We start from the raw sequence: 12,019 nt of genomic DNA, 5'->3' as shown, positions 1-12,019 counted from the left end.
AAAAAAAAAAAAAAAAAAAAGAGTGCCGGGTGCAGCCAGGCAGAGGTGGGGCACATCTTTAATCCCAGGACTTCGGAGGCAGAGGCAGGTGGGTCTCTCTGAAATTGAGACCAGCCAGGTCTACAGAGTGAGTTCTAAGACAGTCAGAGCTACACAGAGAAACCCTGTCCTGAAGAAACAAACAAACAAAAACCAGGTGTGGCGGCTCATGCCTTTAATCCCAACACTCAGGAGGCAGAAGCAGGAGGGTCTCTGTGAGTTCCAGGCCACCTAGGGTTACTAACTAGAGACTCTGACTCAAACAAACAAACAAACAAAAAAAGAAAATGAACTTTTGGGCAAATTGACATGAACCTGTATTCCCAGCTTTTTTGAAGGCTCAGGTTAGAGACTTTAGAGCCCAGGAGTTCAAGGTAAAACCTGGGAAATACAGTAAAAGCCTGTCTCAAATCTATAACAAGAAGACGACTGAGAAACAGCTCAGGAAAATGCTTGTCTTGCAAGACATTGACCTGACCTCAGTCTACAAAACCCAGGTGGTCTTGGGGAAGCAGCTAGGTGCTGGCGTGTGCTTATGATCCCATCCCCAAGGAAGTGGCTTCAGGCAGATGCTTGAGCAAGACTTGCCATCAGCCTAGCCCATGATCCTCAGGTCCCAAAAAACAAGTCAAATAGCTTCCTAGGAGTGACACCTGAAGTCGTGTGCACACGTGTGCTCTCACATATATGCCGTCCTAAACACACATTCTCATGCAAAGGTATAAACACACACATAAGCAGGTGTTGTAGGTGAGGTTTGGTGGTAAAGCTCTTCCTAGCATGTGCGAGGGCTTGGATTTAGTCCTCAGCACTGCAGTCACAGAACCGGAGAGCAGGACATCAGAGAGCATGCTGGGTTTGCTCTGTTCTGGTGTTTGTGTGTGGGTCTCACTGAGCTGCCTTCACTAGGCTAGAGCCTGAGCTTCAGGCTATTCATCTGTCTACCTTTTCTCTAACCTTAGGAACACCAAGATTATAGACCATCCCTGTAGGCCCAAACTCATGCCCTTCCGTTTCATGCTGTTTCAAGAATTTCTGAATTAGAGGGGTCTAGGCAATATCTACCCCTCCCTCCAAGATCCCAGTAACAAACTGAAGTTTTCCCTGGGGAGCCAATGAGTTCCTAGTGCTTATTTACAGAGCATGGTGAGGGGTTACTGATGGGAGCATGGGGGACCCAGAGGCACTGCACTGCAAAGTCTTCATCCAACGTGAAAGATGGTTTCCCCATAGCGGGGGGGGGGGGGGCTCTTCCTAGTCTTTCCCAGCCTATATCCTGTAGCCCCTCCCCAAGACCTGGAGCCTGTGTGCAGTTACGGCAGAACTGTGTAAGTGGGTTGTGAAGGATGGCTGGATACTCAGGTGAGGGTCCTATGCTCCTCCTGTCCCTTCTCTGTGAGTGAGCAGGCCAGCTGTGGAGATCTACAGCAGGCACAGATGAATCAGGGGCAGCAGCTGGTTGGCCTGGAGGAACTTAGTCCTGGGCCTCGGTCCTCTTGTCCTTTCTGCTGAGCTCTGCTATGCAGGGTGTCAGAGCTGTCCCCTATCCTCACAGAATCTCCTGGCTCATTCTCATTCCCATTCATTCTTTCTCTTTCTCCCCCTACCCCTCCCTTTCTTCCCCCTCTCCCCTCTCTCCCTCTCCTTGTCTCCCCCCTCCTCTTCCCTGCTTTCCTCTCTGTCCTTGTCTTGCTTTCTCCCTCTGTCTTAGTCAGGGTTTCTATTCCTGCACAAACATCATGACCAAGAAGCAAGTTGGGGAGGAAAGGGTTTATTTTATTTGGCTTACATTTCCATACTGCTGTTGATCACCAAAGAATGCAGGACTGGAACTCAAGCGGGTCAGGGAGCAGGAGCTGATGCAGAGGCCATGGAGGGATGTTCTCTACTGGCTTGCTTTCCCTGGCTTGCTCAGTCCACTCTCTTATAGAACCCAAGACTACCAGCCCAGAGATGGCACCACCCACAAGGGAACCTCCCCCCTTGATCACTAATTGAGAAAATGCCTTACAGCTGGATCTCATGGAGGCATTTTCCCTACTGAAGCTCCTTTCTCTGTGATAACTCCAGCTGTGTCAAGTTGACACAAAGCTATCCAGTACACCCTCCCTTCCATTTACTGAATGCACCCACACCAGCTCCCGCCCTAGTTTCTCTTGCAGGCTTTATCTTAAGTACTGTCTCTGTGAACAGTGTTATTTTGCCATCTAGAGCTGTATATTGATTACCTGTCCTGCCTGGGGCAATCTTTTAAGGTTAAAGTGGCTCTGGGGACCTGGGTGGTACATGGCACCCCTAGTGGTATGCCTGTGGAATTTGAACTCTTAAACTTCTTAAAGCCTGTCCTGCCCAGGGTATGTCTGAGTGATGGGGTGGCGGTTTGTTTTTTTCAGCAAAAACTGGATGCAGAGTTTCAGAAGAGACTAGAAAAGAATAAAATTGCTGCAGAGGAGCAGACTGCAAAGCGCCGGAAAAAGCGGTGAGAGCTCTGTGCTGTGATCATTGAGCCACAGGCTGGCAGTGGGGAGTGGAGGGTGGGTAGTCAACCAAGTCCTCACAGGCCGAAGTTCACTGGCAACTGGTGTTAGGGTTAGAGCGTGTGGTCCCAGCTAAGGTAGGGCAAGGCAGGAGGATTGTTTGAGCTAGGAGTTCAATTTCCAGAACCTATATGGTTCTTTTTTTTTTTTTTTTTTTTTGGTTTTTTGAGACAGGGTTTCTCTGTGTAGCCCTGGCTGTCCTGGAACTCACTTTGTAGACCAGGCTGGCCNTCGAACTCAGAAATCCACCTGCCTCTGCCTCCCGAGTGCTAGGATTAAAGGCGTGCGCCACTACGCCCGGCTGGTTGTTTTATTTTTATATGTATGTGTGGGTTTGTGCATCTGAATGTGAGTTCTCATCGGGGCCAGAAGAGAGCAGGAGTTGTAGGCAGTTCTGAGTTACCTGACACGGGTGCTGGGAACTGAACTTGAGTCTTCTGTTGAGCCATCTCTTTCAGCTCCTGTGACTGTAGCGTTTGTGCTGTTATAAAGATAGCATAAAGAGATGTTCTTTTTCAAATCAGCCACTAAGAACCACTGTCTTTGTTTTCCATGTGTAGCCAGAAGTTAAAAGAGAAGAAGTTACTGGCAAAGAAGATGAAACTTGAACAGAAGAAACAGAAGGAAGGTGAGTCGTGCCCACATTTAGTGCCAGTCACCATCGCTGAGTGGCAGTGGCAGTAACCTGTGGTAGTGAAGAGAACGTTGTTAACTGCATGTGTCAGAAAGCCACATGATGGAGACAGGCATGGTAGCACATGCCTTTGATCCCAGCGCTTGTGAGGCAGAAGCTGGGGGGTCTCCAGGTTTGAGGCCAGTCCGGTCTACACAATGAGTTCTAGGACAGCCAGGGCCACACAGAGAAGCCCTGTCTCAAAAGAACCAAAAACAAAAGAAAGAAAGCTGGACTGATTTAAGCAGAGAGGAAAGCTGCTGGCTCAACGTAGGCTAGGGGAGGGGAGGACCTTGCTGGAATTCTGGTTACCAGCGTCGTCCCCTGCCCTGTCCTCACTGCCTGCCCTCAGCTGCCCTCCAGTTGTTCTCTACCTTGCCTCTTTTTTTTTTCCCCATGAGGAAGGACTGAAGGGCTCTCTCCCATCATTTGGAGCAGAAGCCATTTGTTTTGTTATGTGTACTACATGTGTATTTGCACGTGTGTGCTCGTGCCCATGAAGCCGAAGGCCAGTGTCTGGTTCCTCTTGAAATCGCTCTTGATCAACCTGGAGTTGACTGGTTCAGCCAGGCTGGCTGCGGGCAAGCCTGAGCGAGCCACCTTTCTCAGTCTCCCTGGAGCTGGGATTACAAGCACACACTGCCATGCTTGCTTTTTCCATTAGTACTGGGGATCCAAACTCAGTACTGGCTGGTTCATCTGATCTTGAGGAGATCAAGTTTTTGGGACAGGCTCCATGCAGCCATCCTGACTTGGTCTCAACTATGTAGCGAAGGCTGACTGTGAACTGACCCTCCAGGTTCCCTCCCTAAGAGCAGGTGCTGGGTCTCGCCTTCTACCATGTGTGAGTTTCAAGGATCAGGTGGTCAGGTGTGACAGCAAGAGCCCTCACCCACTGAGCATCTTACCAGCCCTATGTATTGTGGTTTTATTTATGTTTTCTTATTTGTTATTTTGTTTTGCTTGATGTAGTCTCACATAGTCCAGACTGGCTTTGCAGTCCTGACCCTCCTACCTCTACTTTCTTTTTTTTTTTTGGTTTTTCGAGACAGGGTTTCTCTGTATAGCCTTGGCTGTCCTGTCCTGGAACTCACACTGTAGACCAGACTCGCCTCAAACTCAGAAATCTGCCTGTCCCTGCCTCCCAAGTGCTGGGATTAAAGGTGTGCGCCACCACTGCCTGGCCTACCTCTACTTTCAAGTGTGATTACAGACCTGCACACCTAACGGTTTCTCGCTCCATGCTGTCTCCTGGACTTCATGTTGCTGCTCTGTGGACTCCGTACACATGCTGCTTTCAGAGTCTACTCAGTGTCTCAAAACCGCCTTCAAAAGGATGTGGGCGCGTCCTTTCCAAGATGCTTCTTCACTCTTGCATAGATTTTGTCAAATTGGGTGGAAAAGTTGTCTCTGTTAATTTGTAGTTTCTAATTGTCTACCCACAGGTTGCTTCTTCCCCCATGATGTCTCCATTTTGTGGTTGATCTATCTTGTGAATTTTGTTTCAGTGACATAGTTTATAGGAAGATCTAAAAGCTTCCATTAGATTCTAATGTATGCTTTCCACGTCTTTACTGCAGTTTCTACCTTCCCATTAATTTTTTAAAATATTTTTTTGTTTCTGTTTTATTTTTGAGACAGGGTCTTTCTGTGTAGCCCTGGCTTCCCTGGAACTCATTATATACACCAGGCTGGCCTTGAGCTCACAGAGATCAGTCTGTGTGCTAGGATTAAAGGAGGAGTGTACCAGGGTCACCATGCCTGATGGATCTCTGTGAGTTCAAGGCCAACCTGGTCTACAGAGCAAGTTCCATGACAGCCGGAGCTACACAAAGAAACCCTGTTTTGGGGGAGAAAAAGACCTTGCCTCAATTGATTGGGCTGGTGATGTAGCTCAGTTGTAGAGTGCTTGCCTAACGTACAAGGAGTCTGGCTTTCATCCCCAGCAGTGCATAAAGACTGGTCCCTGGTTATGGGTGTCTCTGGTCTCAGGACTCATGAGTTGGAAGCAGGGTCTGAGGTTCAAAATTATCCTCAGAACTGCATTGAATAAATGTCATCATTGGCACTGTGCACGGACCACCTGAGCATATCAAGAAATGCCTCATTGTGTATGCTTGGTGTTAATGTACAGAGAAGAAGTAAGTCGGCAGATCTTCAGCAGTGGCTTACATGCCTGTCTTCCCACCTTTCTGATTATATCCTCATTTTCATTTTGTGAAAGAATAAGATTTGCTTGTTTCCTGGTTGAAATGAATAGAAGTTAATGTAGTGCCCGCGTGTGCCACAAGGTGGCCCCAGCACACCATGGAGCTCCTGCTAGGTTGGCAGTGACCCATCTGAAGTTGCTGTTCTTCTTTAAAAGGGATTGAGAGCTGGGCAGAAAGGGCGCTGCCTAAGGCTGTGTTCTGTGCTGTGTGGTAACTCAGCACCCTGCAGTGTGGGACATGGGTTTGAGTGACAGCACCTGGTTGCCTATGAGCCAGTTTGAAATTTTTGTTTGTTTGTTTGTTTGTTTGAGACAGGGTTTCTCTGTGTAGCCCTGGCTGTCCTGGAACTCACTCTGTAGATCAGGCTGGCCTCAAACTCAGAAATCCACCTGCCTCTGCCTTCCAAGTGCTAGAATTAAAGACGTGTGCCACCACTGCCTGGCCCGTTTGAAGTCTTCTGAGTCCCAATGATGTATCTGAACCGCAGTTTTGCTTCCCTAACACAGCTCCCTCCCAAGGGGTTCTAGGGTGACTTTAAGGCTCTCTGTCACTGGACACAACTAGAGCACTTTGCTAGGCTCAGTGCTGGCTACACCTTGGCCTCGGTTTCTCTCTGTCTGGAGGGCTCAGCTGCTGCCTGCTTCATCAGAAGCAGCCCCTCCTCTTGATGATTGCTTTAAAGGTATCTCCTGGCACTGCTAAATGACCCCTAATCAGAATGACACAGAATTCCCTTTAAGTTAGTGATGTTCTCTAGAGGCAGTCTGTCTAGATGGCTCCTAGCGTGTGCTTTGGACCAACGTTCAGAGCCACAGGATTGAGTGTAACGGACTGGAAAGCTGCCCTGTTCTTTGTCCTTTGATCATGAAGCCATTGTATTTCCGGCTCTGGAATCTTTAGAGTACATTGAAGAGGTGTGGAGAATGATAGTGACCTATAACCCTTACTAAGAACAATAGCTAACAGATTGCTGCTTCTCCCTTGCTTTCAGCTTCTTCACGCACCGGCGCTGTTCTTGTTAACACCACAGTTGTATTTACCGCAGAACTTGAATCGTAGGCCGTTTCCCTCAACCTTGCAGTTCCATAGCTCTAGGGGATTTTGTTTTGCTCTGCTTTGAGGTGGAGGATATTTTGTTTTGTTTGTTGCCTATGGGGAAAAACAAGAACCCTGTTATCCTCAGTTGTACTCAGTGGCCTCTCTGTCTGTCTGTAAGCTGGATAAAGTCTCCAAATGGGCCGCACTGGCTCAGAGCATAAAGGTGCTTACCAACAAGGCGGAGGACATAACCAACAAGGCGGAGGACCTAAGTTCAATCCTCAGGCCCTCGGGGAAGGAGGAAAGGACTCCCTCAGTTTGTCCTCTGACCCCCACACATGTCTCATAGCATACATGCATATACAAACACAAAAATATAAATATAATAAATCTTTGACTCATGGCTTTAAAGTACTGTGTAAACTAAATAGTAAAGAGTAATGAAAGGTGGGGCTGGTCAGTTAGGTGACTTAGTGGGTAAATGACTTGCCACCAAGCCTACAACCAAGTTCAGTACCCACAACCCACATAGTAGAGGAAAGAACTGACTCCTGACTTCCATGTGTGCTTTGGCCCACACCCATAAACGTACACAGTAGAGAAGTTAATATTTAAAAAAGTAATGGAAGGAAATAACTAAAAAGCAAGTTTGGTAGTGTGGTTCCAGCACCCAGGGATTGCCTGGAGTTTGAGGAGAGTGTAGATTGTTAGAAGATCCTGTATCAAATCCCCAGTGTCAAAATGCCTTCCTCCAAAAGATCACTGTACCTTCTTACCATTTTGGGGAAGTTTTCTGAGACAGGATCATCTGTGGTGATTTGAATGAGAATGGTTCAAAAAGGCTCTTGTATGTGAATGCTTAGCCATCCATTGGTGTGGTTTGAAAAGTTGGGTCTGACCTTGTTGGGTAGGTGTGTCATTGAGATTTAAAAACCCAGAGCCAGGCCCGGAGTTGTCTCTGCCCACTGCCTGCAGATCAGGATGCAAGTGCTCCGTGTTTCCCAGCACCACCACCCCTGCCTGCCTGCCTGCCTGCTCCCTGCCTGCTCCGTGCCTGCCTGCCTGCCAGCCTGCTTCCTGCCGCGATGGGTAGGATGGAGTCCAGAGACTTTAAGCAGGCCTCCATTTAAATGCCGGCTTTTGTAAGAGGTGACTTGGTCGTGGACTCTCTCCACAGCAATAGAACACTGACTAAGACTAGGGCTTTGTTTGTAGCCCTGGCTGGCCTTGAACTCACAGTGGTCTGCCTGCCTCTGGTTCCTAACACTGGAATTAAATGCATGTGCCACCATGCTCAGGTGGTGGTGATGATGATGATGTTGTTGTTGTTTTCGAGACAGGGTTTGTCTGTGTAGTCCTGGCTGTCCTGGAACACAATCTGTAGACCAGGCTGGCCTTGAACTCAGATTTACCTGTTTTCTGCTTCCCAAGTGCTGGGATTAAAGGCCACCACCACCTGGCCAGATTTTATTTTATTTTATTTAAGCTTCAGTGTGATTTCAGACTCACTGGGTAGATGAGGGTGCTTTGAACTTCTGATCCTCTTCCCTCTACCTCCCAGGTGGAGTGGTGGGATTACAGGTGTGTTTCAAGGTTTTGTGTACATACATGGTTTGGGGGTTTGTTTGCTTCAGGCAGGGGGTACGCTCCAGCTTTTTTTTTTTTAAGTTTTATTTTTTTAAGAGAGAGAGAGAGAGAGAGAGAGAGAGAGAGAGAGAGAGAGAGAGAGAATGAATGAGAATGGGGTTTACTGTTGTAAGTATGTACATTTGAGTGTAGGAGCCCCAGAGGCCAGGAGCGGGCTCTCCTTTCCTTGGAGCTGGAGACCTAGCTGGAGTTGTGAATCATCTCTGTGAGTGCTAGGAAATGAGTTAAGGGAAGAGTAGTGAGTGTGCTTAGCTGCAGCGTCCCTCTCTCCAGCTCGTCGAACACTTCACATAGGCTTTGCTTTATGCTTTGCTAGGCTTGAATCTAGCAGTTTGTGCGTGCTTGGCAAGCCATGCGTGTGCCACAGGGCTGCATGTCTGCCACTCTCCAGCCCTACAGAGGTTTTAGAGTCACGGGGACTTGGGATGGTGATTGGGGTTCTCATGCACCCAGTTTCCCGTTTAATGCCTGATCTCATTATAGTTGTTAGTAGCTGGGTCCCCTCCCCTCCCCTTCCTCCTATTGCAGAATTCATCACAGAGTGTGCATACACACACACACACACACACACAGTGCTCAGTCACCCTATGGCTGTAGGCGCCTTTGAGTGAGACGGCTGCTCAGACATACTGGGCCAGTGTCTGTGCAGCCTCCCCACCAGGATTTGACTGATGTCTCATGTGCGTGAACTGGAGCTGCATCGCCAGCTTACTGCTGTTGGTGCTGATGTTGGCCACCCCACAGAGGCAGGAGTTATCAGGTGCTCACCACAAACCCCTGCTCTTCCTCCAGTAACTTACTTTGGGAAGAAGTCTCCATGTACAGCCCATACAAAGGCTTGAGGTCTAGTCAGGCGCCTCCAACCTGAAGTCAGTAGGAGGTGGTCTCTCCATCTGCAGAAGTGTTTGTGAGAACAGACCTGTGTGTGTGACCCGGTTTTCTTTCCCTTATTGGGACTGTCTGTTGTCCCTGGGTTGAAGCCCCATCACTGTGTGCCTGCCTACCACAAGTTTCCAGCACTTCCTCATTTTCTGTACTGTAAGATACCCCAGGCTCATCTTGGGGGTTTCCTGCCCTCGACCTAGCATTGGGTGAGGGTCCAAGATAACTTTTGTTGGCGCAAGATCATGGGGGTGGGAGTAGAAGGGATCATTCATCTTTGACTGGCAGTTCTGTTGTGCAAGTGTCCTAGAGTGTGTGCCTATTGGTGACTGTGACATTGCTAGGTGATGTAACCTGGTGGGCCTACCACCATGATAGACTCTGTCAGCTGATAGGAGTGGCTGTGCAGCACGTAGAGGTGTGTCCTGAACAATGCCTAGAAACATCCATGGGTACTAGTTGGTAACCATCTATCCACAGGAAGTTAATACATGAGTTTTGTTTTGTTTTGTTTTTTGTTTGTTTGTTTTTTTGAGACAGGGTTTCTCTGTGTAGCCCTGGTTGTCCTGGAACTCACTTTGTAGACCAGGCTGGCCTTGAATTTAGAAATTCGCCTACCTCTGCCTCCCAAATGCTGGGATTAAAGGTGTGTGCCACCACACCCAGCTAATCATGAGTTTGTGCTGACATGTCCAGCTCTCCTGTGTCATCAGTGGGTCATTCTGGCTTTGTCCGCCTTACTGTCTATCGCGCATCCATCACTATTCACTCCCAGCACATGGTATACTTACTGCTTGAGAGTCTGTGCTCCCTGTGGGGAACAGCAGCTTACACCAGAGCCCTTTTTCTTGCTACATTTTTCAATTTTATATATGAGTGTTCTGTCTGCATGTATGTATGTGAACTACATACATGTCTGGTGCCTGTAGGGGTCCAAAGAGTAGACCAGATCACTTGGAACTGGAGTTACATATAGTTGCAAACCACTGTGTGGGGGCTGGGAACCCAACCTGAGTTGTCTACAAGAATGTCGGGTGTTCTCTCTCCAGTCCTGTTGCATGGAGCTTGTCCAATGCATGGTATCGTGAGTCCACCAGTCAAATATACAAAGTAGTTTCACTGTCCTGAAAAGTCCCTGGTGAGTCAGCTGAGCCCCCCCCCTACCCCCCCCCCCGCGCTGAGGGCCTCCCCCTCCTTTTTCCAGCCAGCTCCCGCCCACTCTCCTACTCTCGGGACAAGAGGAGGGGCTGGGGACACGTTGTCTGTGCTGTTCTCTGGGCCAGCTTAGCTGTGCCGTGGTGCTAGCAGCAGTGTTACAGTATGCTGGAAGCTTAAGAGCTACCATGGGGTATAGGAGAGGTATCCCTAAGCCATTTGAGGAAAGCCAGGAGGCTGACATTGCTGTTGTGGGCACAGCCCCGTGCTTCCTGGGCTTTTGTTTCTACATAGCTTTGCCATCTGCAGTGAGGACCTAAGGCTCAGGCAGGGGAGGTTAGCAACTCAGTGGGAGATGTGAAAGGCCTGGGGTATCTTTCCTGGTGCCCATGTAGGTATTGATAGAGGTGATGGGACATACACTCCCAGGCCTGGTTGGTGTTGGGTTCTGATGTTACAGCAGGGCTTTTTGGTGAGACGGGGTGTTCCTCGAGAGCAGTGCAGATTGCTTTTGTGGCGGACCTTCCATACAGTGGCATTGGGCACTCACTGGTAAACACAAAGGCCACCTCTCTCTGGCTCTGGGCGGCTTGGTGCTCTCCTTCTTTTTTTGAGACAGGGTTTGCTGCCCAAGCTAGCCTCAAACTCACTATATAGCTGAAGGCATCCTTCTATCTCCTGCCTCCAGTTTGAAAGTGTTGGGATTACAGGTATAGCTTCAATACATGGACTTTTGCTCATTTAAAATCCCTTTATATCTCTGTTAGATCTGTCTGCTTATGACTTGAATGTTGTGTGCTTACAGAACCCAGTCAGGGCCAGGAACAGCATGCCAGCAGCTCTGAAGAGTCATCTGAAACGGAGGAGGAGGAGGAGGAAGAGGAGCCCAGCGTTGTCATCATGGGGCGATGAGGAGTTTCAGCAGTCGTGAGCCCAGCTCATTCTGTGACCAGCCTCAGAAGAGAAATGGCTGTGTGTGACCAGCTGCCAGACTGGCTGTGTTGGGAGAAGGCAGGCACCTCCTGCAGCCCCGCCTGCCTGGGGAGCAGAGGGAACAGCATACCCTAGACATTTGCAGATGGCATTCTGTATCCTGCCTGCTCTTGCTGAAGGGGAGTGAGTGCTCCACCTTCCCCTGGTGCCGTTCCCTTCTGCTCGAACAGCAGTGAGCTCTGCGCTGGTTTCTGTGGAGGGAATATTTATTTAGTAAAGAGCAGAAAACCTATAGGTCTTGCCTACACATGCGAGATGTTGATTGCCAAAGCCTCAGCGAAGCCATGAAATGACAGGGACTGGGCCTTGAAACGTGGCAGGTTCTGTTGTGCAGACCTTCTAGACCTACTACCCACGTGCGTGGGCTTCACTCTGGGAAAGGCTTGCACTTGAGGGGCACAGCCCTGTCATTTACGGAGCAGTAGAATTCAGAGCTGCAGATCTCAAAATGAGTATGAGCCAGAGGGGGCCATCAGTAGGCAGGAGAGAGGCCCCAGGGAAAAAGCAAGTGATGAAAGAAAACAGGAGTGTCCCAGAGTGGGAGGCAGACACAGATACTGGCCAAAGCCTTAGACAGAGGAGAGGAACTGGAGAGCGTGGAACTCTTAGGTGTGGAAAGTCCTCCTGTCACCAGGATTTGGAGGCAGCTGGTCTTTCACTGAGTGTCCTTGAGTGACTGGTTCAAACCTGCTGTGTGTAGTGGCCCAGACTGCAAGCAACACCCACAGAATACGGAGGACCAGGCATCGTGCCAGGAAGAAGAAAGGTGACCCAGAACTGCCTTGGTGCTCAGAGCCGTCATGCCAGTGGGGCGGCAGGCAATTTCTAGCTTGGGGGTCTGGAGT

General features: G+C 49.2%; 1 protein-coding gene across 1 annotated transcript in view; it reads left to right on the top strand.

The window, feature by feature from the left end:
* Nucleotides 1-11,405, top strand: part of Prkrip1 (PRKR interacting protein 1) — a 16,241-nt gene extending 4,836 nt beyond the window's left edge. The window contains exons 4-6 of the mRNA XM_021187052.1: nt 2,433-2,518; nt 3,137-3,204; nt 10,987-11,405. Coding sequence (XP_021042711.1) covers nt 2,433-2,518; nt 3,137-3,204; nt 10,987-11,093 — 261 coding nt within the window. The 3' untranslated portion in view covers nt 11,094-11,405. The remainder of the gene's footprint in view (nt 1-2,432; nt 2,519-3,136; nt 3,205-10,986) is intronic.
* Nucleotides 11,406-12,019: the final 614 nt, after the last annotated feature.

Source organism: Mus pahari, chromosome 23 (assembly GCF_900095145.1).
Source record: "Mus pahari chromosome 23, PAHARI_EIJ_v1.1, whole genome shotgun sequence".
Taxonomy (NCBI): Eukaryota; Metazoa; Chordata; class Mammalia; order Rodentia; family Muridae; genus Mus; species Mus pahari.
The sequence above is the reverse complement of the archived record's forward strand: the minus strand, read 5'-3'. Positions and strand labels throughout refer to the sequence as shown.